The following is a 22872-nucleotide window of genomic DNA, read 5'->3' as shown; positions in this document are numbered from 1 at the left end:
AGTCGTGCCAAGATCGTCATTCACGTGGCTCTCTATAGAAAAAAGAAACTGTTACGTGAACTCGTTGGATCACCTTATGATACTGTATGGAGTGATTTAATCATGGCCACCACTAATTCTTGATATAAATTCCTCTTTAGCGGCGGTGATATCGCTATGTGTAGTCGGATGCGTGGCTTTCGTCGGCGGAATGTATTGCTGGTACAAGTAAGTTAATTGCACAAACGGCTTGCACTTTTCTGCCTATGTATGAGCTTTGTCGAGCACTGCTCTAGTCGTGTATCGCTGTATAACCAAGAAAAGTAGTTTTCCCCGTGACTGTATGTGACTAACGTTTTACTATGCTCATTGCTCACGCTCACTGAAAACCAAGTATAACACGTGTAGAGGTAACATACACATTACACAGTGTTGTATTGAAATATATCATGTTGAATCAGTGTGTAGAAAACTGTATGTTGCATGAGATAACGACCAATATAATTAGATGTCTCTGCGTCCGTATCCTAACATTTGTGTACGTATCCTAATCACGCATGCTTGTCAAGGCACTCTGACATGATGTCGTCTGCACGACGTGTGTTTTACCGCTCTTCTGATTCGAGGGTACTCATCCATAACGACTATCAACCAATGGGTGATGGAGCTGAAATCAACCATAAAGGCGTGACGTAAGTGACACATTGCTTTGACAGCATGATGATGTTCTGCATCGACACTCAACTTATTTCTTTGATTATTCAGTTCTTGCTCGTTTTGTATTTACTCGTGATGTATTTTTAGAAACAACAACCTAGCCAAGCTAGCGGAAAAGACGGACTACCCTGCGTATGGAGTTACAGGTCCAAATCCACTGCATCGTGCCAACAAAGGACCGGTAATAGAGCGTTTGCATAGTAATTATTATTTGTCGTGTCCGACATATAACTTACACGATATCCTTACAAGTAGGAGAACTATGTGACCAGGTGATATACCATAGCAGTGAATTGAAGGTCTTCACGGCCTTTAGTGTGCATTGCAGAAGTCCAGTACAGGGCAAAACGACAGAACCGTAATGTTATCATGTGTCCAATAATTTTTATTGAAACCTGTCTTATGCAATGCAATGCAGCCCATCTTGCTTTTATTGTATTAGCATTCATATTGTTTCGACAGCCACACTTTAAGTCAATATAGCCATAGATCACGGACTGACGGTTATTTTACACACATGTGCAGATCATTCTTATTATAATCACTGGCATGGCCACTTATGGCACGGCCCACTAGGCTTTCGTCGTACACCGCAAATACGTTTAGGGTGAAAGTGAAGATCCCAGATAAACCTCCCTTTTGAAACCATTTTGCCACTGTTTCATAGGGACATAATCTAGTTATACAATCGCAACCCTTCGCGGTGCGCCTATTCGTGCAGCTGTCGAGTGTCGACACGTACCGGTTCGGTATTGATGATTTACCTACGTTTCTTAGTGATGGTCTGTTTTACTGCATTGATAATAGTATATGTCTCACAACTGAATTTCAATCGGTTTTGAATTAACATTCGATGTTATTTATAGCCTATCGACTTGACCTTAAATCGAAATGCGGAGCAATACCATTTTCATCAACAGAAGCAGAGGTTGAAAAAGATGAACAGGTAACTCGCGTTCCTTAGGCCTATACTTGAATTAAATAAGGTCACAATCAGTAGTGTCATTATAATAATCTACAACTATGAAAAATAGCCTATAAAGATATTCGAAACAAAAGGTTCAGCCCGTCATAGCTGATTTGACGTCAGCTGATAGTGAATTAAAATCCAAGCGAGAATCGGTTCATGCTGGCTTTTGTAATTTCAGAACGTTCCGTGAAAAACGTATCAGAATCCACGGCTAAGTTATATGTTTAAACGATTAAATATATGTTGCTATAATCTTTTGATAAAAAATTAGAGCCTCGTGGTACACAAATCCAATGCAAAGAAAGCGAAAAAACTCTCTTTAATTGAGAAGGTTAATAATATCCTGAATATGACGTCAACTTTAACATGAGGTGTGTAATGTGTGGGCAGTTTAACATAAATGCGGTAGAAGTAGTCGGCGTTGATACTGAAGCAGAAGTGACGTCCTAAATTTCTTCTCTATTACAAGTGGAAGTAACAATTTCCAAGACATATCAGAACTTATTTTTCAAGCGGAATTAGAAAAATGAAACGCCTGAAAACTGTATATAGCTTGTAAATTAGATTTGGTAGAGGAATCGCATACTTTTAGTAGTTAAACAGAGGTGGCGACTTTCGAAATTGCAAGATGTATCTTGACTAACGCCAAAGGACACTGGAAATATGCGCAATCTTCGCAAATAGATTCATTAATCGTCATCCAGGGATTACTCTACCCGGCTCTCATGACAAATTCAATCAAAATAGTCACCCAAACTTATCACAAAACTACATTCTACTTTTCAAATTCGAAAGTTCAAAGTGTAAATAAGCCTAGTTGTGACTAGAAACTGTTCGAGTAGTTGTGGAAGTAGTCTGAAAACATGTAGTCACTTGAGTAAGTAGTGCAAGTAGTCGAAACCTACTTGAGTACACCGATAAATTAGCAGTACTCCGTTATCGATCTCTGGCTTGAAACCATATTTCCGATATATAGTTAGTGTCCCGCTGTCCTACCGACCTATTGTAAATTAATAAGGCAATCGCCTAACAGCGTCTGGTTTCGAGAGTTCTGGTTCTACTTGCTGTGATTTTCATTTGCTGTCGTCCGTAATTGAATCTGCACCTTCGCAAAACTCGTTTTCGCAGCGTGTCAAGCAACGGCAGCTCGCATTCGAAGCACAGCACGCCCGACTCGCCCCACGATCACACAAATACGGACGCGACGCAAGGCGACGAGGAGAACAGCGACGGAGAATACACTGTTTACGCGTGCCCCGGCTTGGCGTCGGTGAGTTTAGGACGGATGTTGTACCTAACGGCGGTCTGGTCGGTTCAGATTGAATTATCCCATAGTACTAAATCTTTGTAGTCAGATCTCGGTAGTTTTAAAGAGGCGCTGTGCTGTAAATATGGTGTGGTCTAAAGTTGAAGTTCCCAGCAGCGATTCTGCTCAAAAGCCAGCGCCTTAATCGAACTGCAGACCGGCTATCCTTCGAAAATAAAAATGTATCCAAAATTTAATCACGGCAAGTGTATCTAAAACTTTCAATTCAACGAGAAAATTCTTGCTTCCTTATTGATATCACACGTGTTTACGTGTTTGCGTGATTATGATGAATCCTAAGCAAGACCAAGTCCTCGCAATAATCACAAAATCAATTTTGAATGTTCTGTTTTCTCAGAAAGAACTGCGAATGTGTTGTTTCCTAATATACATTATACTGCACCCAGATGTCGCAAAATTGCACTGTCGCAGTTGACAGTATTTTTCTCAAGTCCTGAAGGGGCACTGCACTCTAAATATGATGTGATCTCAAATTAATGATACAATTGGGAAAAAAATTGGGCCGCAGCAATTTCCTTCAAAGTCACTGTAAAGGAATTGCAGCTGAAACAAAATTCGAATTATGCCATTGAACGCTAGTTGTATAAATGAATTTCTATGGTCGTGAGGCTGCACGAGTGCAGGTCTCCGCTGCTTAGCCCGTTACGAAATTACTGGCAGTATTTCTTCACTTGCATAAGACCCAATATTCCAATTGTCCATATTCTAATTGAAGAGAGAGAGAGAGATATGGATATTCTTTCTCGCCTGCACCATCGAGATGCTTTGGCGACGGAGTTGCGATACGGCCCCATGAGGTCATCTAGTCTGCGCCCCCGTTTTTTTTTCTCCTCCATGCTATCCGTGATTGCTGAGCGCCTAGCAGGATAGCTGCGGATACCATTTTTCGAGTCTTTGGTATGACCCGGCCGGGGATCGAACCCACGACCTACCGCTCGAGAAGCCGGACGCATAACCATTACACTATCTCTCTAATTGAAGGTCATGGATTTGTTTCCTTCCAGGCCTCCGACGGACCTATGGAGATAGAAAACCCACTGTTTGGCTCGTCAGACTCAAATGTATCTTCATATTCATCATCTACGATCGGTGGCAACATCGTCACTGCGAAACTGGACTATTCAACCACTGTGGGTGGGCGGTAGCGGTGGACATCGCGATGGACGCACAATTTAAGTTTTCTACCACGATTGATCACGTTGCATTGACGCGCATGTTTTTCGAATGTTCGCAATATTTTCGTGCAATTCTATGGTACTGCATCCAGTTCGGTGCTATAAATGCGATCGCTTGCATTCCAAGACAGAAGTAGCCTACAGACGAATAATTCCTCACCAGTTCCAGCATCATAGATATACAGCTGCCAAAATATATATTTTCTATAAAGCAATCAAGATAATTATTATTGAATCACATCTCTATAATCTATAGAATCGACTCACATACCAACACAGAAAATTAGCTAATATCGATGGCCTATATTCTGATGTAATTTGACGGTTTTGAATAGAGGCAAGCTCAGCAATTCCGAGATAACCATATGCGAGATGTTTATATGCGGGTTTTATCCGCCGTTCACATCAAATATCGGTAACCAATCCTAAAACGGTTGCTGTACCTTGCGATCCCCTGCCAACTACAATAGTTAACAGCTCTCCGTATCGCCGAAGCGAGCTTGAGAATTTCCTAAAATTATCAACTTACCTGGTGTTGTTGATGACGTCAAATTTTCATATATCCTCGCGTTCAACTGCTATGCTTGTATAGGTTAATACATATGATAGTATTTATGTTTAAATTTGACACTTACAGTCCCTATATTACTCGCACACTGTTTTCTGTAGGCTATTGTAGTAAGTTAGTGTGGGAAGCCGCGAAGTACAAGGACCATCGGTAATATTGGATTAGCCCCTGTGTACGCACATTGTCTCGGAGACGATGACATATCTACATTCTATGGCCTGATTGTTAATGCGAACATTTCAATTGCGCTGTCCGTGAAATCGCGATAGAATCATTATAACGATCTGCCAAAATTCAAAGCGACCATGCCAGTAGTCGCTCTGAAGTAGATTAATTAAGTAGTACCGTAAGTTCATCTGACCCTCCTATACCAAAGATTTGTGCTGATACTGATGCTGCTATTTTCAATCGATGTATCTTACACTGAGTGATGGCTCTAATTTGTCGCATGACACAAATAAAACTTGCACGCTTGCAAACCTTGCACCAATTCCGTTGTATAGATTGAAAAAGTTAATTTGCAAAATGGGGCCTTGCTCAAAAGTTCTTTGGGGCATTTTCTACCACCATACGCATCGAGCCGTGTCACTACCTCACTATAACACGAGACAGTCGATACAGTAGGAAAGACATCCAGCGTGTGACCAGTCTGGCCACCGTGTTTAACACGATCTCGAAGCGATATGATACCGTTATAGCGAAGCGATACGTTACAGTTCAGCGGTCTGATATATTCAGTATCGATAATTCCACTACCTCTAGTACGTGTCGTAGTCAGTAGGCCTGCGTGGCTTCACTGCAAAAGTTCTGCGAGTTCAACGTGACCTTGGTTTATATTACTGAGAGTCGACTCATACGAACTTACACATGGAAACGAAAGACCCTCTGAGTACCGTAATCAACATAAACAATTATGGTCCACGAGGATAGACATTCCACCTTCACTAACTTCCGGAACACTTACGCTGATCTGCAAGCCTTCGTCGAACCATAAATTTTCGCACAGCCAGAAAAACAAAAATGCACCACATTACACTTCTAACTATAGACATTAACATATTACTATAGATCACTGGTCCACAAAATGAACTGTGGATCTATAGAGTAAAAGAACGAAACCATTATAATATAATTTTCACACAGAACAAAAAACATTCTAATGAGTATTTATTGCAAACCAGCGTGATTTCTGCTGTTCCCATTCAGACACTAGTTCAGAAATGCGAGGCTTCGCCTTGAAAAGTGTCATCGTATAGTCTGGGCGAAACGAAACAGCGTGATACCAATCGCTTAATGACAGGAGTCGCATTTTCACGGCATTTTAATCCTTTTCAGGAAAAAAGAGGATAAGTTACCAAAAAAGAGGGCGTTTAGGCGTCCTCCGAAGACACTTTCAATTTATTATAAAAAGAGGACAAATTCTCTTAAAGAGGACGTATGGTAACCGTATTAATAACCAATGATATTATCAGTATTGCGTATAGAATTGGAATTTAGAAGAACGGGGTTCTGATTTCTGATACCGACCTCTCCTGCGTTCGTCACTGCATACGACAAACGACCACAACAGTAACAATTCGACTGCTGATCGGGCCTAATTGCATACAACCAATGATAACCGACGTATCATCAAAAATCATACGCATGAGTTGAGTTTGTGTCTTCACCTCCAGGGTGAGCCCCTGAGACCGGCTCATGGAACCCCTAATGTTCAGTGGAACACCAGTTAAGAACTACCGGTCTGGAACTAGGGTTCTACGTTTTCAAGTTATTTTCCTGTGAGTATATCCTTACGTAGGCCTAATGACTCACTAAGAAATAGGCGTACGAAACGTTCGGCTCAACTTCCCGCGGTTTAGGAAAGATGGGATAAAATGACTTTTGGTTAAAGTCTCCGTGGCTTATCCGGTTGAAAGGGACCAATCCGCACTCATTGTATCAAGCTCCGTGTCCAGCTACACGACACAGGATTTAGTAGCCATTAACCATTCTCCGACCAGCCAACAGTAGATATAACATCTGCCTACCGCAAACGACATTGCAACTACAAAAGCGTTCCTATAGCTACAATCCTTCGAATACATTACATTTAAGAGCTTTAACCGTTATCTCTGTTTTGTACGATGGAAAGCTCCCTTCCTGGCCAGTTCTCAGATTGACGCCTCTGTGATATCCATCCGAGACTCTGTAGAAGGCATCGTATACGGCAGACAACTCATCCCCCACTTGCATATCAAGCTCGCTCGGGTCGCGTTTCCTGTGGCTTTGAACTGCCGCGTATCGAGGAGGGCCGGCCAAATGGTAATACAAGTCGAGGCTCTGAAATCTGTCGGGTGGAGAGACTTTTTCCATCATCATCAGCTCGTACACCGCGCGGCCAATCTGAAACAAGGCAGGGCATTGAAAGGCCGTCGATGACTCTCATGGGACGCCAGAGATCTGATCCGCCTAAGAGGTGTCTTACAAAATCCTAAAATGAAAGTTGGCCGATCAGGAAACATATTAAGGAATATCGGCCTGGTGTCAATGACCTTGTCGAAACCTGATAAATGCCAAAAACAACAATAGTAAGACTAACAACAACATTCAAATAAGACCTCGTGTTTCAGGGTTGCAACCAAGTCACAAGGCTCCGAGTCACAAGTCAATCTCACATTTATAGTTTTGACTTGAGTCAAGTCGAGTCATTTCAATTCACCACCGAGTCAAGTCCGAGTCCAAGTCAACGAGCAGAGGGTCGAGTCCGAGTCATGGAATTATGAGTCGAGTCCGAGTCCAAGTCATTGTATAGACTGCTCAGTTTCCAGTTACAGTATTGGTAAACCCACTTTTTATAACTCTGTTTGGTGATATCGAATGTTTCGCATTTATAATATACCAATTTTCCTCACTTTTAGCAGTTTCTGGTCGCATATTCAAGTACCAGTACCCACAGACGAAATCCCAATAGTGTATTGGCTTCGGAATTACAATGAAATGTCTGTCTTGGCCTTCTAAGTCTCAAGTCAATGACTTGGTTCGAGTCATGCGCAATGACTCGAGTCCAAGTCGAGTCAATACACAGATTGACTCGAGTCGAGTCATTTCCGTATTTTGAAAAAATGACTCGAGTCAAGTCGAGTCATCAGAAAATCATGACCCGAGTCGGACTCGAGTCGAGTCATGACTCGAGTCATTACAACCCTGTCGTGTTCTGTTGCCTCTCTTCCAATATCTCTCTCCCTCTCTAGCAAGGAATATACCTTTCAATTTACAGAGAGCTTCTGTGAGGGATGGTCAAGCCTAAGTGGTTTATACTAGGGTTGGCATATTTTGAGATTGGGAAAGGAGGACACTTTTCACAGGCTCTTGAAACGAAAATAAAAATCATATTAACACAGCCAATTTCATTGGGTTCACTAAAAAAGGTCATTTTCCCGATTTGACTCCCGCATAACCCGTTGTCTATCTTTTAGGACGAACTTCAACGTCTTGCGTGGTCTTTTTGGTCATTTTAGGCTAAACGGAGGACAAATTGTATAAAAGGGCGACATTTAAGCAAAGTGTGGACGTTTCTTCAAAAAGGAAAACAAATCCACCCAAATGAGGACGTATGGAGACCCTATTTATGCTAATGGTTACCAGACATTTCGGACATTTGTCTTTACGGACGAGACGTTTCGGACATTTACCTTGCACTGAGAGTTGGTCGACGGAGCCATTTGTGGAGCCCAAGAAGAAGCAACGTCGTACATTTTTACTCAAGTAGAAGTAGAAGTAACGATTTCTGGTAATGTGAGAAAGTAGTTTTCCAGGCTTAGTTTTGCTTAAAAAACTGAAAACTATCAGTAGTCTAAAATCGTAGTTACTTGAGTCAGCAGTACAAGTGGGCAAAACCTACCGAGTACTCCGAACAGGTAGAATTACTACAATACTAATACAATACCACATATGCTCTGTAATACATATAAAGGGTTATGGTGAGGTCTCGGATTCCGTTAGCGATCCCGTATAAAAAATAGTCAAAATGTAACCCTAGCACTAGCCCCAACTATAATATCAGAAACGTCCTGTCCAAAATGATGAATATCCGAATCACCAGGTAGCCGACATGCATAGTTTAGGTCTGTAACATCGGTTCAAACTATAGTTCAGGTCAATCTCATATTCCGAAGAAAAGAAGGTTTCGTAGCTTTTCTGGGCACTCACGTTCGATGACGAAGTACACACGACATAGTCGCTCTTCGACAGAAAATACATGTCAGTCAGGACCGATTGAATAACGAATTTTCGTCCACGATATGGAACGAAAATCGGTGCGTTTATATCCCGGTTTTCATCCACAAAGCCACCGCCGATGAAGGTATATTCTGGATACCTGAAATTATGAAAGTCATGAATGCGCGTTCTTACAAAGCTGTATATCAGCTGGAATAGTTCTAGTCCTGAGGTGGTCAAAGTAGTCACAGTTGGTACGATGAAGTCAGGCATATCTGTCCCTGTAAGAGTATAGAAGAAATGACATGAATGCCTACTCAATTATATGTAAAAACACCGAGTTCTAATTCATAACGTAAATGTTTCGAGTGCAAGTAGAAACTGAAACGTCAGAAAGTTATCAAGTAAACAATGTCAAAACGTAGATTAGGCACTCAATCGGAGGAAACTGTACTTTCGAAATCGCAGGGTTTATATTTGCAACTAAGGAAAAATTACAAATGACCATAGGACCGCAATAGAACTTCGTCAGCCCCAGCCCCACACAACGCTGTTCTTGGGCCCTCCACAGGGTAGGGTGATAAACCAAACTGGGAGGAGGAGCGAAGCTGGTGGTTAGAGAACTACTATTGTCTAGTCATGATTGAATTCGGCCAATGGGGTTGGAATTGCATAGATTACTTTCGATTTTTTAACTACTAACCCACGTGCTCAGATTTACCGTTAGTTCTGACGAAATTGGTGTCTTTAAAAATTTAGGGCCCATAGTCAATACGCATACATCTGCGGGAGGGCCTGCTGTTATCAATTACTTTGTTGTGTGTTGTTATTTCGTGACCTTTCTGATGCATAGTAAAACGATTTCGGAATCGCTGAAACGTACGTTACGTACCAGACTTATAGAACTTCTCAAAGTGGCAATTCTTCACGGCGTGCATAATTGTTGTCTACTGGTAGCAATTGTTGCTTGGATTGCCAGGACGAGAATATTTGGCGCCATCCATTTAGGTACCTATGGACAAGGGAAAATTCGACATATATAGGCCTATATATCGGTCGCGGCCAACATGAGGCCTATCTTTTGGGTCGAGGTTTCCTTGCCGCCGAAATTTCTAGTAGTACATTTCGCAGAGTCGCATGTTAGCCGAAACGTAATTGTCAACGTCGTGGTGTGTCGTGATGCGGTAATGGCCTACGCCGAAGTGCTTATATCTAAAAATTACGCGTTTCTTTCTGAGGGGGGTACCAATAGTAACATCAAAACAGCCAGCGAAATTATATCGCGCGAAGCGTGAAGAACATTTGAAAAAAGTTCTATAAATATTCAAAGCAATACTCGATAATTTATGGTAATTTACGAAATAATTTTGGGTCCCCATCGATCTCGGCCCGCCAATTGGGGGGTTTGGGTGCGGCAGTTACGGTTCTGAAAATGGCACTGCCGATTGGTACTACAGTATGCAGCAGCAACTCATTTTTTGCGACCGAAATTTTAATGCGCTGTCCGTCATCATGCATGACCATGGAACGAACAATTAATTTTCTGCCTAATTCGGGAAAAAGTGAACGGAATCAAAGTTTCCGAATCAAGCGAAATCGACTGTACTTAGTTGTTGATCACGTAGGTGTTTTACGATGAATAAAAGCACCGGGAATGCCGTCGATTGCAACCATCGTTCACCTTGATTTCAAATCTGCCCATACTTCCGAGTTCTCGGTTGCAACATACACCACGCGACGAGTTAAACAGCCCCGACACTCGTGACTTCGAAACCAGGTTTCCACGAAGTCCATATATTCGCTCACATCGTGCTTGGCCGCCTCGCTACCAAAGATAGCGACTTTGTCGCCCCATCTGACATGAATTCTAAAAACATACGAGAATTAGCTGATCAGTGAATTGCCACGAGAGGCTTTATTTCGGACTATGGGTTGTAATTCCGGTTCGTAGGAGATTTTTTGAATAAGTTTTCCAACATTCCATTTCATTCCAAAAGTCCTGAAGCTAAAATCATATCGGTAATTTGTGACCCTAGATTTTAGGTAGAAATTCTCTAAAAAGAAGAATTATTGATTTCGTTTTAGATTTCCATCATAGTTATCATACTTTCTCCGACATTGCACGCTTCAGGATAATTGTTTCGCTCGATGACATCTAGAGTTCGATTTTTCTACCTGCGACATCAGGACTCTTACCATATACTAGCTATCACTTACCCTGCCACTTTGTCAGTAAAGCCAATGAGATCTTCGATAGCTTGTATGCGAGCTTCAAGCCAGGGTTGCAATCGGAAGGCGTAACTCATAAACTGCCCGACCCACCAAGCAAAAGGATCGGTGTGGATTCTTTTGAGGGTGTCCAGTATATTTTCAGGAACTGACCAATCGATGTCAACCATCCAGCCGCGTGACTGAACAATTCTTTCTCTTTGTGTTTCGTCTATAGATAAATCATTTATTAAAATTGATTTCACAAATGAAGGGCGGTGTTTATGAAGGCCTGGTTTTCCGAAATTATTCAACATGAGATAGTGTAATGGTTATGCGTCCGGCTTCTCGAACGGTAGGTCGTGGGTTCGATCCCCGGCCGGGTCATACCAAAGACTCGAAAATTGGTATCCGCAGCTATCCTGCTAGGCGCTCAGCAATCACGGATAGCATGGAGGAGAAAAAAAAACGGGGGCGCAGACTAGATGACCTCATGGGGCCGTATCGCAACTCCGTCGTCAAAGCATCTCGATGGTGCAGGCGAAAAAGAATACCATCTCTCTCTCTCTCTCTCTCATGAGCTAACTGTATACGAGCCTGATGATTGGTGGCAGATTGAATCCATGACCTGAAATAAATGATTCGAAGGCTAGACTTAGAGCACACGTAAGGATATGTCATAAATGTCACAACGGCACAATGTATGTGAAACAGTCGATGTTATCTCAAATTTTCAACGTCGCATCTCGACTTTTCATCCTGGCTATTCATATGCCTCAGGTTACATGCGTCGAGTCAGTGCTAGAAAAAGGCGAGCCTGTGATGCCTAAACTCACATACCAAAGTCAGGTCCATCTGGTTTAAACGGATGGCCGATATTTTCAGTATTTTATTACCAATTCTGTATTTAGTTGTATAATGCAGAGCAGGCGTGCGTTGTCTTGCTACTGCAGTACGGGGTGATTTCGTAGCGATATGCTCTGTTCGACCGTACAAGTATATACAATCGTTTCTTACACCATTATCATTCAAGAATGTCTGCTAAGTGGATATATCTATATTCTATATACCTGATAAAATGGGCAGTGCTTCCGAATCCATTTCGTATGTACACTTTCCCAACGGTTGCAGATAGTATTCCCAACTCTTGTCGTCGTACGTCCAGCCGCTAGATTGTAGTACAAACGTTCGATTTGAATAAATGGAATGAATAAAATGCATGATTATCATGTGCATATTGCTTCCGAATCCATACGGTCGCGTCGCTACGTCGTAGACCAGCAACTTCGCCGTGTCACAATCCGCTGGATTCTAAAAACGCGTGCAGAAATTACAGCGCCGATTCATGATAATCCCTAATAGGATGTGACAACGGCATCTGGTCCACCGAGTCGAGAACACTTGCTCCAAGTGTATTCAGCAGCATTTACCATGACGTCCATGATGCCGCCCTTTTTGCGCTATTGGGTGTCAGTAGCGAAGTGCTTTACACCATGCCATTTCGAAAGTGGCCAAACAACTGCTAAAGTATGTGGCCCGCCGACCCAGTCTACTTTTCGAAACTACATTTAAGTGAGTAGGCCTACCTTTCCGACCTTTCATTTCATATTCCACTTGAATTGGTTTTGACATTGCTATTTGTAGCCTACTTGTAATCAGGGCATGGTATGGTATGGAAGTATGGTATGGTATGGAACGAAATTTCGGTATGAAATATGGAAGAGTGCAAGTATGGTATGGTATGGAAATTTCCTAAGTATGGTATGGAATGTTCTTTCCATACTTCCATACTTTTTCCATACTTTGGCAGTTTTGCCAGAATCATGACAATGATCCTACTTTCGATTTGTCAAATTGATTGCATACCTCAGAAAATCGCTCACTATATATGTTCAATTGTTCATATCTCAAATTGCTATTTATCACTCACCCACCCCGGTCGACATCTATTTGAAGACAACAAAGTAGAGTTACGCGCATATGAACGAAAACAATATTAATAATGAATATTCAAATCAATTCAAATCTAAATATCATAAAAACGAACGATATTCGTCCAATGTCGCGTTACAACTGGCATTTCGCTTATCGTAACTTTCAGTCCGTAAACTACCAAGGGAGTTTTAAAATCGCAAATTTTGAGAATTTAAAAGTTACATGAATATTTATATCAATTTGTTGAACTTGGAAATAATTTCTGCGCTTTGGTAGGATGATCATCACGCAATATCTATTTGACATAACCATCATTGTAATTCAAAAATATGTAGCTTGTCTTGGAGCGACGGTACGATATGCCGGCCTACAACACGCATTAAACTTCATGAAATTTGGTTATCTCTGATAAAAGAATAGACACCCTGATTTTGGCTCCTGAATCTAATGCGCGGCCCACAGATTCGCGGGAAAAATGAATATTTGAACCGCTGTACCAAAATGATTGTAGTGATGTAAATTTATATTATAAGTAGGGCAATTTTTTTTTGACATGTCAAAAAAAGTCAAAATTAGGTCAAAATTGTAGCGTTAGGTCAAAATTTGTCAAAATTGTTTACAAAGGCAAACATTTTTTGACCTCTGCATTTCGTTTGTATCGTAGATTTTGCGCTGTCGGTGAACTTATCATTTGATATTTTACAGCTTGTAGCCTACTTTATAGGCCTACCGTTGTAAACGGACCATCGTCTGCTCATTGTGAATCATAAATGGTCATATGAAACAAATAGTGACATGGTTTTATGGTCAACGTACCGCAATATCCTAGCTGAAGCAAGACTGCTTGGACATTGCATGGTTCTTATATCAAGAAGCGCAAGCTGAAAAATTGTGATATAGACCAGTGGTTCTCAACCGCCGGTCCGCGGACCGGTGCCGGTCCGCGACGATATTCCTGCCGGTCCGCCGAGTATATTACAATTTTATATCTTAAATTCAAGATGCAATGTAAAAGGCTTGTCCATTGATAAAATAACTAAAACATCAAGTTTTAAACTGATTCAGAACTTTGTGAGGTAACATTCCGGCTGGAAACATGTTCAATTTGACTTAAAGTTCCAGACGTGTCATTTGACGACATCCGAGCGACATAAGTATAGAACCAGTACGAGTTGACTCATCGCTAAACAGCGCAGTTTGCGCGAACATTCGTCATCAATTCATTCATTTTGTGCAGGACCATAGCCGGGGCACCCGAAACCGCCCAATCGGAGAGGGGCTGAGCTTGAAAATAGCCCGGAATTATTTTGTAAATGAACATCGGGGTTGTAACCAAGTCACAAGGTTCCGAGTCGCAAGTCAATCTCACTTTTATAGTTTTGACTCGAGTTAAGTCGAGTCATTTTCAATTCACCACCGAGTAGAGTCCGAGTCCAAGTCACTGAGTAGACTGCCGAGTCCGAGTCATCGTGTTTTGACTAGAGTCCGAGGCCAAGTCATTGTGTGGACTGTTCAGTTTCGAGTTAATGTCATGTGAAACCCACTTTTCACAACTCTACTCGGTGATATTGAATGCTTCTCATTCATAATGACGTATCCTCATTTCTCTCATTTTCAACAGTTTCTGGTAGCATTTTCAAGTACCAGTACTGATAGACGAAATAATATCAGTGTGATAACTTTACTATTCTTCGAAATTACAATGAAATGCCTGTCTTGGTAGACCCAGTCTTGAGTCATATTACTAGGTCCGAGTCATACGCAATGACTCGAGTTCAGGTCGAGTCGAGTCGAGTCGAGTCATTTTTCATTTGAAAAAAAAAATGACTCTCGAGAGTCATTACAACCCTGATGAACATAAATCATAGCGTATTTTTTTGAAACTTTTCTCAACATTTTTCAATTTCTTTTCGTGCTTTGCACAATTTAGCGTCACTAAATGTCTTGCTTCTTAGGTACCCTTCTCCGAGAAATACGCATGATTTATAGAAACAGGCATTTGGGCGTCAGCCATTACCGCGCCACGACGTACCAACACATAATAATGAAGATTAGGCTAACATCTACGAAAGGCGTGCCAAAAATTCGGCAGCGAGAAAACCGATTGAGTCATGAATGATGGAAAATTTTCGCTATTGGTGCGACTAAGCTACTCAAACTCTTTGCATACACTGAGTACAACGAATGTCTTCACAAGTACAAGTGAAAATATCCACCCAACTGTACGGAAGTTTGGCTTATCGCCATGATGGGACCAAGACCAACGCTTTTGAGGCTGGGCTGACGAAGTGCTTTTTCGGCAGGTAGCCTACGGCCGGTATAGTTGCTGTAAGGTGTTTTCTGGCGTCACGCATTGTATTTGTAGTTGCCAGAGTAGTCTATGCGTCTGGTGGCAGTGGGCAAGGAGCAAGGAGCAAGGTAGCACGACAAGGTGCTTGGTGCGACTCCGAAACGCTTCTTGTCTCGATATTGTCAAAGAGAAGAATATAATTCGAGTTGGCGTGGTCGGTTAAGCCCACAGACTTCGATGCGAACGACTGTAAACGACTCTGGACGGTAGCACGTTTATCTGGACAAGGGCATTTTACATCGACTCAGCAGACTGACTACCATAAAATCACATGGATGGTATCATGAAGATAATTATTTACGATCAAAACCTTCTAAATGTCACTCTCTAGCACCAAATAATTGCAAAAAACGGTTGCATGCTTTACATTTTGGCTTCATTCCAATTTTGAAAGTTCACCGGTCCGCCAGACATTTTTTGAAATTTTGCCGGTCCGCGAGGTGAAAAAGGTTGAGAACCACTGATATAGACAACATTGTCAGAATGAAGCAACACGCTTTGTCACCAGCAGTGTGCACACAACTTGAGTGTTGTCAGCCAACAAATGCTGCTGTTGAACGTTCTTTCTCCGTTCTTGGCAAGCTACGTAGTAAGGACAGACACTTTCTACCCGAGAATGTAGGAAAGGATCTTTCGTTGTACTACAGCAAATTTTAATTATTTCCACCAGAATACGTAATGTAACTACTGGAATTCTTCATAGGGTCAGATTTCGTTCAAATACTAGTTTTTCATGCAAAAATCTGTCAGTTTTTGAGCCAAAAACGTCTTTTCAGGCCAATCTACTTTGTAAGGACAGACAGTTCCAACCAGAAATGAAGATAAGTAGTACAATTTTAACATTATATGCGAAAACACCTAATTTGCATACGTGAGGTCAAAATTTGGTCAGATTTCAGTTTTTTTAGGTCCAAAAAAGGTCAAAATATAGATTTTTTAGGTCAAAATCTTCCGTTTTTTAGGTCAAAAAAAATTGGCTTAATTATAAGGTATATTCTAATGCAGAGGTTTCGAACTGGAGGGTCATTCAGAAGTTTCTAGTCGGGTATAGACTCAATTGTAAAGGAAAATCGCATTATTAGCCTCGTTTATTAAACGTCGGTATGAAATGCCGATCGTATCTCTGATATTTACGGCTAATAGCTCATTTGCAATTAAGCAATCGTATTGGTGCCTCCAATTAGCGAGAATCAGATGGACAGCGGCACGCGATCTCCCCCATATACATTGTTATTCAGTAGCCTGCGAAATGGTGTGATTGAAATCACCTGATTCGTTATAATAAGAGTTCATATGTATGTGAATATGTATTCAGGGAGATCGCGGACTCGCTAGTTGATAGCATAGCCGGACTCGTTACAGATGAAATGACATATTTCTTTCGAGTTATGTACCGTGCGAAAGTGTAGGGTGGAATTATAGATTTCAGGTTGTGGGGAATAAAGAAAAAAGGGTTGTTGACGATTAAAGAAACTCACGGTATCATTGATGCATCAGGGCTGTTTAAAATGGATAATTTAATCCATAATAATTAGACTGAATACGCCGAAACATTTCCACATACCAAAAACAGAATATCACTTGGGAGGTCGGGCAATTTGCGAAAGTATGGAAAAAGTATCAAATAGGGTATGGAAGAATGTTGCTATGGTATGGAAGACAGTCAAGTATGGTATGGAACGATTTGGCGGGTGTGGAGTATGGAGAATTCCCATTCCATTCCATACCATACCATGCCCTGCTTGTAATCGAGTAGAAATGTACGGCGGTAATTCCTGAGCAGCAGCGCTGTACCGCTGACTGCTAGGCTTCTATCTACGCTAATGCATATCCTTACAAGTACCGATAATGTCGTCGTTTGCATTTGCTAAATGTTATTATAAAATATCGTATGATATTCCACGATGTTAGGGTTGCAAGTGTTCTGTGGCGATAAAAAATTTGAAAATTTGACAAACACTGCAGTGGAGTATCGAGCCTCACCTGTATTTCTATAATTCGGTCACGGATACCTTTCGAGAGTTCCCTCAACTGTGACCGTCGTTCGTTCTCCGTCCTCTGCAACAGTGTTTGGACTCTATTGTTGAGATCGCTATGGAAAGATTTCACGATGAAAGATAAATGTAATGGCAGTATAATATGCAAGACATCTTTAATACAATGATGTTTTCGACTTGGATTTGGCGTAGAGCTATATTTGTAATGATTTAATATTATGCTACTAGATTCAAATTACACTATAGGCGATTCAATGGGTGGTCAGTCAAGAAGTACTTCTATACTCTTTTGAAGTTCGCCTACTGACATAATTTGGGCCTACTTGCACTGCTTGCTCAAGCGGCTATGTTGTTCACAAATTCCACATCTACTCAACAGTTATCCGTAATCAAACTACGTATTTGCCACACTTTGTATTCTTCGAAATTAGACTTGGCCTCACTTTTACGAGTGAAATTACTATAACAACCGGGTTAAATAGCTCCTGTACCACAATAACTGAATATATTTTAGAAAATTGCGCCTTTTGTAGTGTACGGCCATCACTCACTTTGATTTAGTCACTATATACTCCCTGATGTTCCGAAATTAGCTACCTCCGAATAACTGGTAATCGAGTAACAGACCGGACTGTTTAGTTAGATCCCCATTGAATAACATTCGCATCATCTTTGAATCCTCTTTAGATGGCCGGATCCGATGTGCTTTTGTAAGTTCAATGTATTATTTTTATCAGCTCAAATGTGATACCGGGTAACAACAAAAATGAATCGCCTTATAATTCGCATTGTTATTTAAAAATAGTATATTTTCATTGCGGTGTAAGGCAGGGCTCTGCAACCGGGTGTATCGTACACCCTTGTAGCAAAATGTTAAACGGGTGTACCTCTCAAATGGGATGTACTGGGGGTGGAGGGGGGGGGGTAACAGACCAATGACTATAGCTATCACAATAAATATTCAAGTTTATGCTTCAGAACATGTTGGCCGGATGTGCAATATCTCACAATTTTCAGATCAGCTGTACGCAGTTTGTAGATTACATTCCTTTTGTGATGTCATGAGCAAATGCTTCTCCTCATTATTTAAACGTTGGTAATTGACTTATCGGTTGAGCTCAAACATATTAAATTTGCACCTACTGCGAGATGCTTACAGATAGCGCAGTGTACAATGTGTACATAATTGTAAAGGGCGTAGCCAGCGGGTCTCGGGGGTCGTGTTTAAGTATCACTGCATTCGATTTTGGTCCGGTAACCTCGAGCCTTGATTATAGTACTTGGCATTTTTTATACGTTGCAGTCTTGCTCATCCTTGTTTCAACATCAGGCTTCCGGTAGCATGCAGCCGTTAAACAATAATTACGCGGCCCTCTACACATAAATAAATTGCGTGTGTTGGCCGCCGTCAATATCCAACGAATTGGTTCCCAAATCTTTGATAGATTTCAATTCAACTTGATAATTTTATTCATGATTGGCGCGATTCAGGGTGACTTGGATTTTTCGTTTTCAATATGATAGTGTAATCTAAGCCCCACCGTACAAATGCGAACCGCAAAGGAAATGATGCATCCCATAAAGAAATACCAAGTTGGAATCGTGCGCGTCTCACGAATGAAGGTTTTTCTGGTACGTTTGGACGATTCCCATATATATATATATCGACTATGCCTACACTCCCGATGGGAGGTCAAAAAACAACAACATGAACGAAGTGATTAATAAAAACCAGAAGATAGATCATCAATAATTTTGTGCCCGAAATTTTCGAAGATCCCCTGCATCAGCTCTATTACCGGTCAATCTGATCACGTGGGCCAAGAATGCATGAATATTTGACAGTAATATATGAAACAACCAATTTTATCGACGAAATAAATTTTTAAGGTGGAAATTTTTTTCGCGCTCCGCGCGACTAGAAGATAAGTCCACATACTTTTACTGGCATTTATGCTTGTGATTTGGGTGCATAGATAGTAAGCGTGCGCGGAGGGTGTACTGCTGCTACAGTTAAAAACTTTTATACGCAAGGTATATCTCAAGAAATCAGTGATGGCGGTGCGAAGCTCCAAGTAGCCAATTTACCATGAGTGTATGACGTCCAGATGGACCATGGCGACTCTCCACCGGAATGCGGCCGTATGCTATTTATATGTTATCGAAATACGGCCTTGAATAGCAGAAAGGTTGAACACTCCTGGATTAGGCTTACTATAAGGAATAAGTGTATTACGTGGTCAGGGGTGTACGAGTTTCGAGTAAACGTTGAAAGGGTCTACCACGACGAAAAAGGTTGAAGAGCACTGGTGTAAGGTTACATGTATTCGTCGTCGAAGTGTTTCTTCCGATTAGTGGTCCGCCCATACAGCCATCGACTCCTTAGTTTTTTCGTAATGGCGTTCGCCGATAAAAAGAAGTCTTGACTGGCGTCTAAGGATCGCAATTCCATCTCCAACGATAGGGAGTCGTTTTCGTCTGAAATGAAAATGGGTCTTCGCTTTATATCTGATGATATCTAATATATATATACATATTCCATCAAATTTAGCATAATATAGGACCAATCAAAGTTTGTCAGCATATTGTACCGCTGAAAATAATTTGTTTGGTCAGGTACAGCAGACTCAACATATGCTAGATATCACCAATATGTCGAATGATTGGTTGTGAGATCACGTACCTACAGATTTTACTAATACTAGATTGACTTACATGGGGGAAAAGAACTGCGACGTCGGAATCCCGCACTGGAAAAAGAAAAACGTTAAATCCATTAAAATTAGTCATTCCAGAATATGAACATAATAACGACGGTACAAGCGTCGTCACGATGAATATTATTGTGAATTCAAAAGAGGCATTTGGGATATGGAGATCCATTATGCCGTTATATTGCTGTCAATGATGAAGCCCATGTAGTACGTTCACGAGTTATATAGTTTGTCTTACATCATTGTTTGTAATTTGGGGTATGTCATGGAAATATAACGGCAAGTTGTCATTGCCCATTGAAATAGATAAGCCGGTAAAGGATTACAACAAACCAATTGTCATCCATCCATCGACAATCCGTTCAAAACACTCATTTATTACGGCGAAACGATAGCCTCATATATTGTATATTTATTCGCTCAAAACTTTTCGACTGACCCTCGTCAGTATCGAACGTCAGTAATAGTACGTCAGTAATAGGGTGAATCAAATTCGAAATGTAGGAACTATATGACCTAATAATAACAAGAACAAACAACTAGCAGACCGGCAAGATACGGTAGTAGCGACACAAAACCAACGTTAACGAGTACATATTAGGTTGTTATAAATAACCGAGAACAACAACACAGAACATTAAGGAAATATTTCAAGATTATAGAGAGTGTAGAATCTGTAGATATAGGTCCTACATTTCGAATTTGATTCACCCTATTATTGACGTTCGCTGAGAGTCATTCGAAAAGCTTTTAGCAAATAAATTACCAATATAAAGTTACTCTTTCTTGTTATTCCGAAGCTCTGTACCCCAAATGGCTTGTTCATTTATTATCTTTACTAAGAGTATTCGCCTACGTACATTTTACAAACTACTGCCGGTAGTTTGTGACAGTAAAGGCAGTAACCTACGGTTTTTATTTGCTGTCATGACAGCCCACTGATAGTAATAATCACGAAGCCTACTTGATATGTCAACTGGACGGACAGTGTCAAACCCAAGTGATTAGGCTCGGCGCCCGTGCAGTAGGGGCAACCTTGGCCGAATAATAGCCTAAGAATCTGGGCCTTCTGCTCTGTAATCAGCGACAGCAACGAAATGGGCCACTTGCAGGACTGCGGACACGTGATTAGTTGCGGATAAGAGCGGCAGACTGTTCAGCAACACACAGGGATATCTAGAACTACTATAGTTTTAGATATCCCTGAGCAACATACCAAGCCACTTGTCTCTTCTGAGTATGTGTTTATGATAAGCTCTCATTTTAAATCTTCGTTTCAAGGCAAACGAGAAGCGAAATTAATTTGAGACTTTGACTATATGTTTGATGTGTCTGCTACGTAAGCGGCTATGAGCAGTGAGCACATTGCTGTTTTAAGAAATCATAGTATGGTCAGTGGTCGATAATTTTTGACGCATCTCCAAGTCGCCTGACGACACATGCTATTTCAGTTCAATCATCTGTCCTTTTTATGTTAACTTCTGTTACTTCTAATTCAGTGTACAAGTGTACTACTGTACAGATGCCTCTAAGTACATATTCTATGCCGAGGGGGTGTCTGATTGAGAAAAGGCTCCAAGTACAAGTCACAATCCTGCGGTGATCACCATTACATGGAACTGAACTTTGTATGATTCCGACGGTCGTGACTTTATTAGCAATATCGCCCAAGACTTTTTGTAAGACACCGCTTATGTGAATATATGCTTCCATAAACAGTCATTAAAGGATTCTGCTGGTCATGCTCTGCTAGTACAATGTACTTGTACGTACATGTATGTATGTATTCAGAGCGAAGATGTTATGAATACCGTACCGATAGACAGATAAGTTTTATTAAATTGAACTCACCTGTGATATCTGGTTGAGACCAGTATTCCAGAGAAAATGAAAAACAGTATTATAATAAAACCTTTCTTTCCTCGACACTTGAAGAAAGTAATAAATCCATTCGTGGTAGGTGCAATCATAATTCCTCCAGAACTCAACCCGCCCCTATTCACTGAAACAATACCTCGACCATGGTAATCATAAATACAAAAGAAATTCATGCTGTAGAAAAGAACACAACATTTCAATCATTTACTAAAGCTATACGGTTCACCTGTCATCTCGTCGCTTTCCTATATAAGCAAACGGTCATACCAAGCATCGTTTGGTCAAAAAAGTACCGCCAATCAAGCAGGTGGGGAGAACAAATAAAAATGTTCACCAAGTACTATAATTGAGGATTTATCTAGGCCCTGCCTCGCCATCTAATCCGCGTAAGCGCTGTCATAAAAATTTAAGAAATCGGCCGTGCTTCAGGTCCGCAAATATACTGAGTCAGAATAATTAATATTGACTGTAGTCAATTAACACGATGGCTACTACAAACACACTAGATGTCGGTAGTGACCGAATTGCTATTAACGATTAACGGAGAAAGATGCCATAAATGAGTGCAATTACGAAGTATGTGCTTGTACGGTAATCGTAGGCTAAGTTACCCTTTTCTTCTGAAGATTTCCCCGATTAAAAGGACGGTAACTTATCATAAAACGGTGATTCTTAACCTTTGCTAACCAGGCGAACGCTAATTCCTTAACATATAGTTATTCGAACAGATAAAAGACAGCTTCTGGGCATCGATCCTGTCACGCAAGACTTGTATGAAGTCGTCTAGAACGGCAAGAATCTTGGTCGAGTTGTACGCAATTATTTCAAGTCAAGACCGCTTCCATTTTCAGGAAAAT

General features: G+C 41.0%; 2 protein-coding genes across 4 annotated transcripts in view; one reads left to right on the top strand and one right to left on the bottom strand.

The window, feature by feature from the left end:
- LOC145436381 (neural proliferation differentiation and control protein 1-like) overlaps window positions 1-4260 on the top strand; it is a 9725-nt gene extending 5465 nt beyond the window's left edge. The window contains exons 3-8 of one of the 2 annotated variants that reach the window (XM_080313724.1): window positions 141-207; window positions 549-671; window positions 784-877; window positions 1563-1642; window positions 2795-2936; window positions 3998-4260. In XM_080313724.1, coding sequence (XP_080169850.1) covers window positions 141-207; window positions 549-671; window positions 784-877; window positions 1563-1642; window positions 2795-2936; window positions 3998-4138 — 647 coding nt within the window. In that variant the 3' untranslated portion in view covers window positions 4139-4260. The remainder of the gene's footprint in view (window positions 1-140; window positions 208-548; window positions 672-783; window positions 878-1562; window positions 1643-2794; window positions 2937-3997) is intronic. The other variant, XM_080313725.1, reaches the window with a different exon arrangement.
- Window positions 4210-22872, bottom strand: LOC145436380 (alpha-(1,6)-fucosyltransferase-like). Of its 2 annotated transcripts, XR_013914294.1 has the most exons (10): window positions 21989-22872; window positions 20139-20173; window positions 19745-19901; window positions 17410-17518; window positions 12212-12452; window positions 11151-11373; window positions 10615-10800; window positions 8925-9093; window positions 8408-8502; window positions 6982-7118 (listed from the first exon to the last, which is right to left on the bottom strand). XR_013914294.1 is itself a non-coding variant. In XM_080313723.1 (9 exons), the coding sequence occupies exons 1-9, from the start codon at window positions 22186-22188 to the stop codon at window positions 6801-6803; spliced, it is 1638 nt and encodes a 545-aa protein (XP_080169849.1). In that variant the 5' UTR covers window positions 22189-22862; the 3' UTR covers window positions 4210-6800. The 2 variants fall into 2 exon arrangements, 1 of the variants encoding a protein (XP_080169849.1); XM_080313723.1 differs by lacking the exon at window positions 8408-8502 and having other exon boundaries at window positions 4210-7118; window positions 21989-22862.

The sequence above is a fragment of the Botryllus schlosseri genome, chromosome 3 (assembly GCF_051294905.1).
Source record: "Botryllus schlosseri isolate E-star chromosome 3, Bs_hap1, whole genome shotgun sequence".
NCBI lineage: Eukaryota > Metazoa > Chordata > Ascidiacea > Stolidobranchia > Styelidae > Botryllus > Botryllus schlosseri.
Note: the sequence above shows the minus strand (reverse complement) of the source record. Positions and strands in the feature narration are given on the sequence as shown.

Coding starts and splice junctions, on each gene's coding strand:
- LOC145436380 (XM_080313723.1), bottom strand. CDS start 22,188: ATGAATTTCTTTTGTATTTATGATTACCATGGTCGAGGTATTGTTTCA. Junction 17,519..19,744: donor CACTTCGACGACGAATACAT/GTAACCTTACAC, acceptor ATCTTTCCATAG/CGATCTCAACAATAGAGTCC. Junction 12,453..17,409: donor ACCGAATTATAGAAATACAG/GTGAGGCTCGAT, acceptor ACGCGTTTTTAG/AATCCAGCGGATTGTGACAC.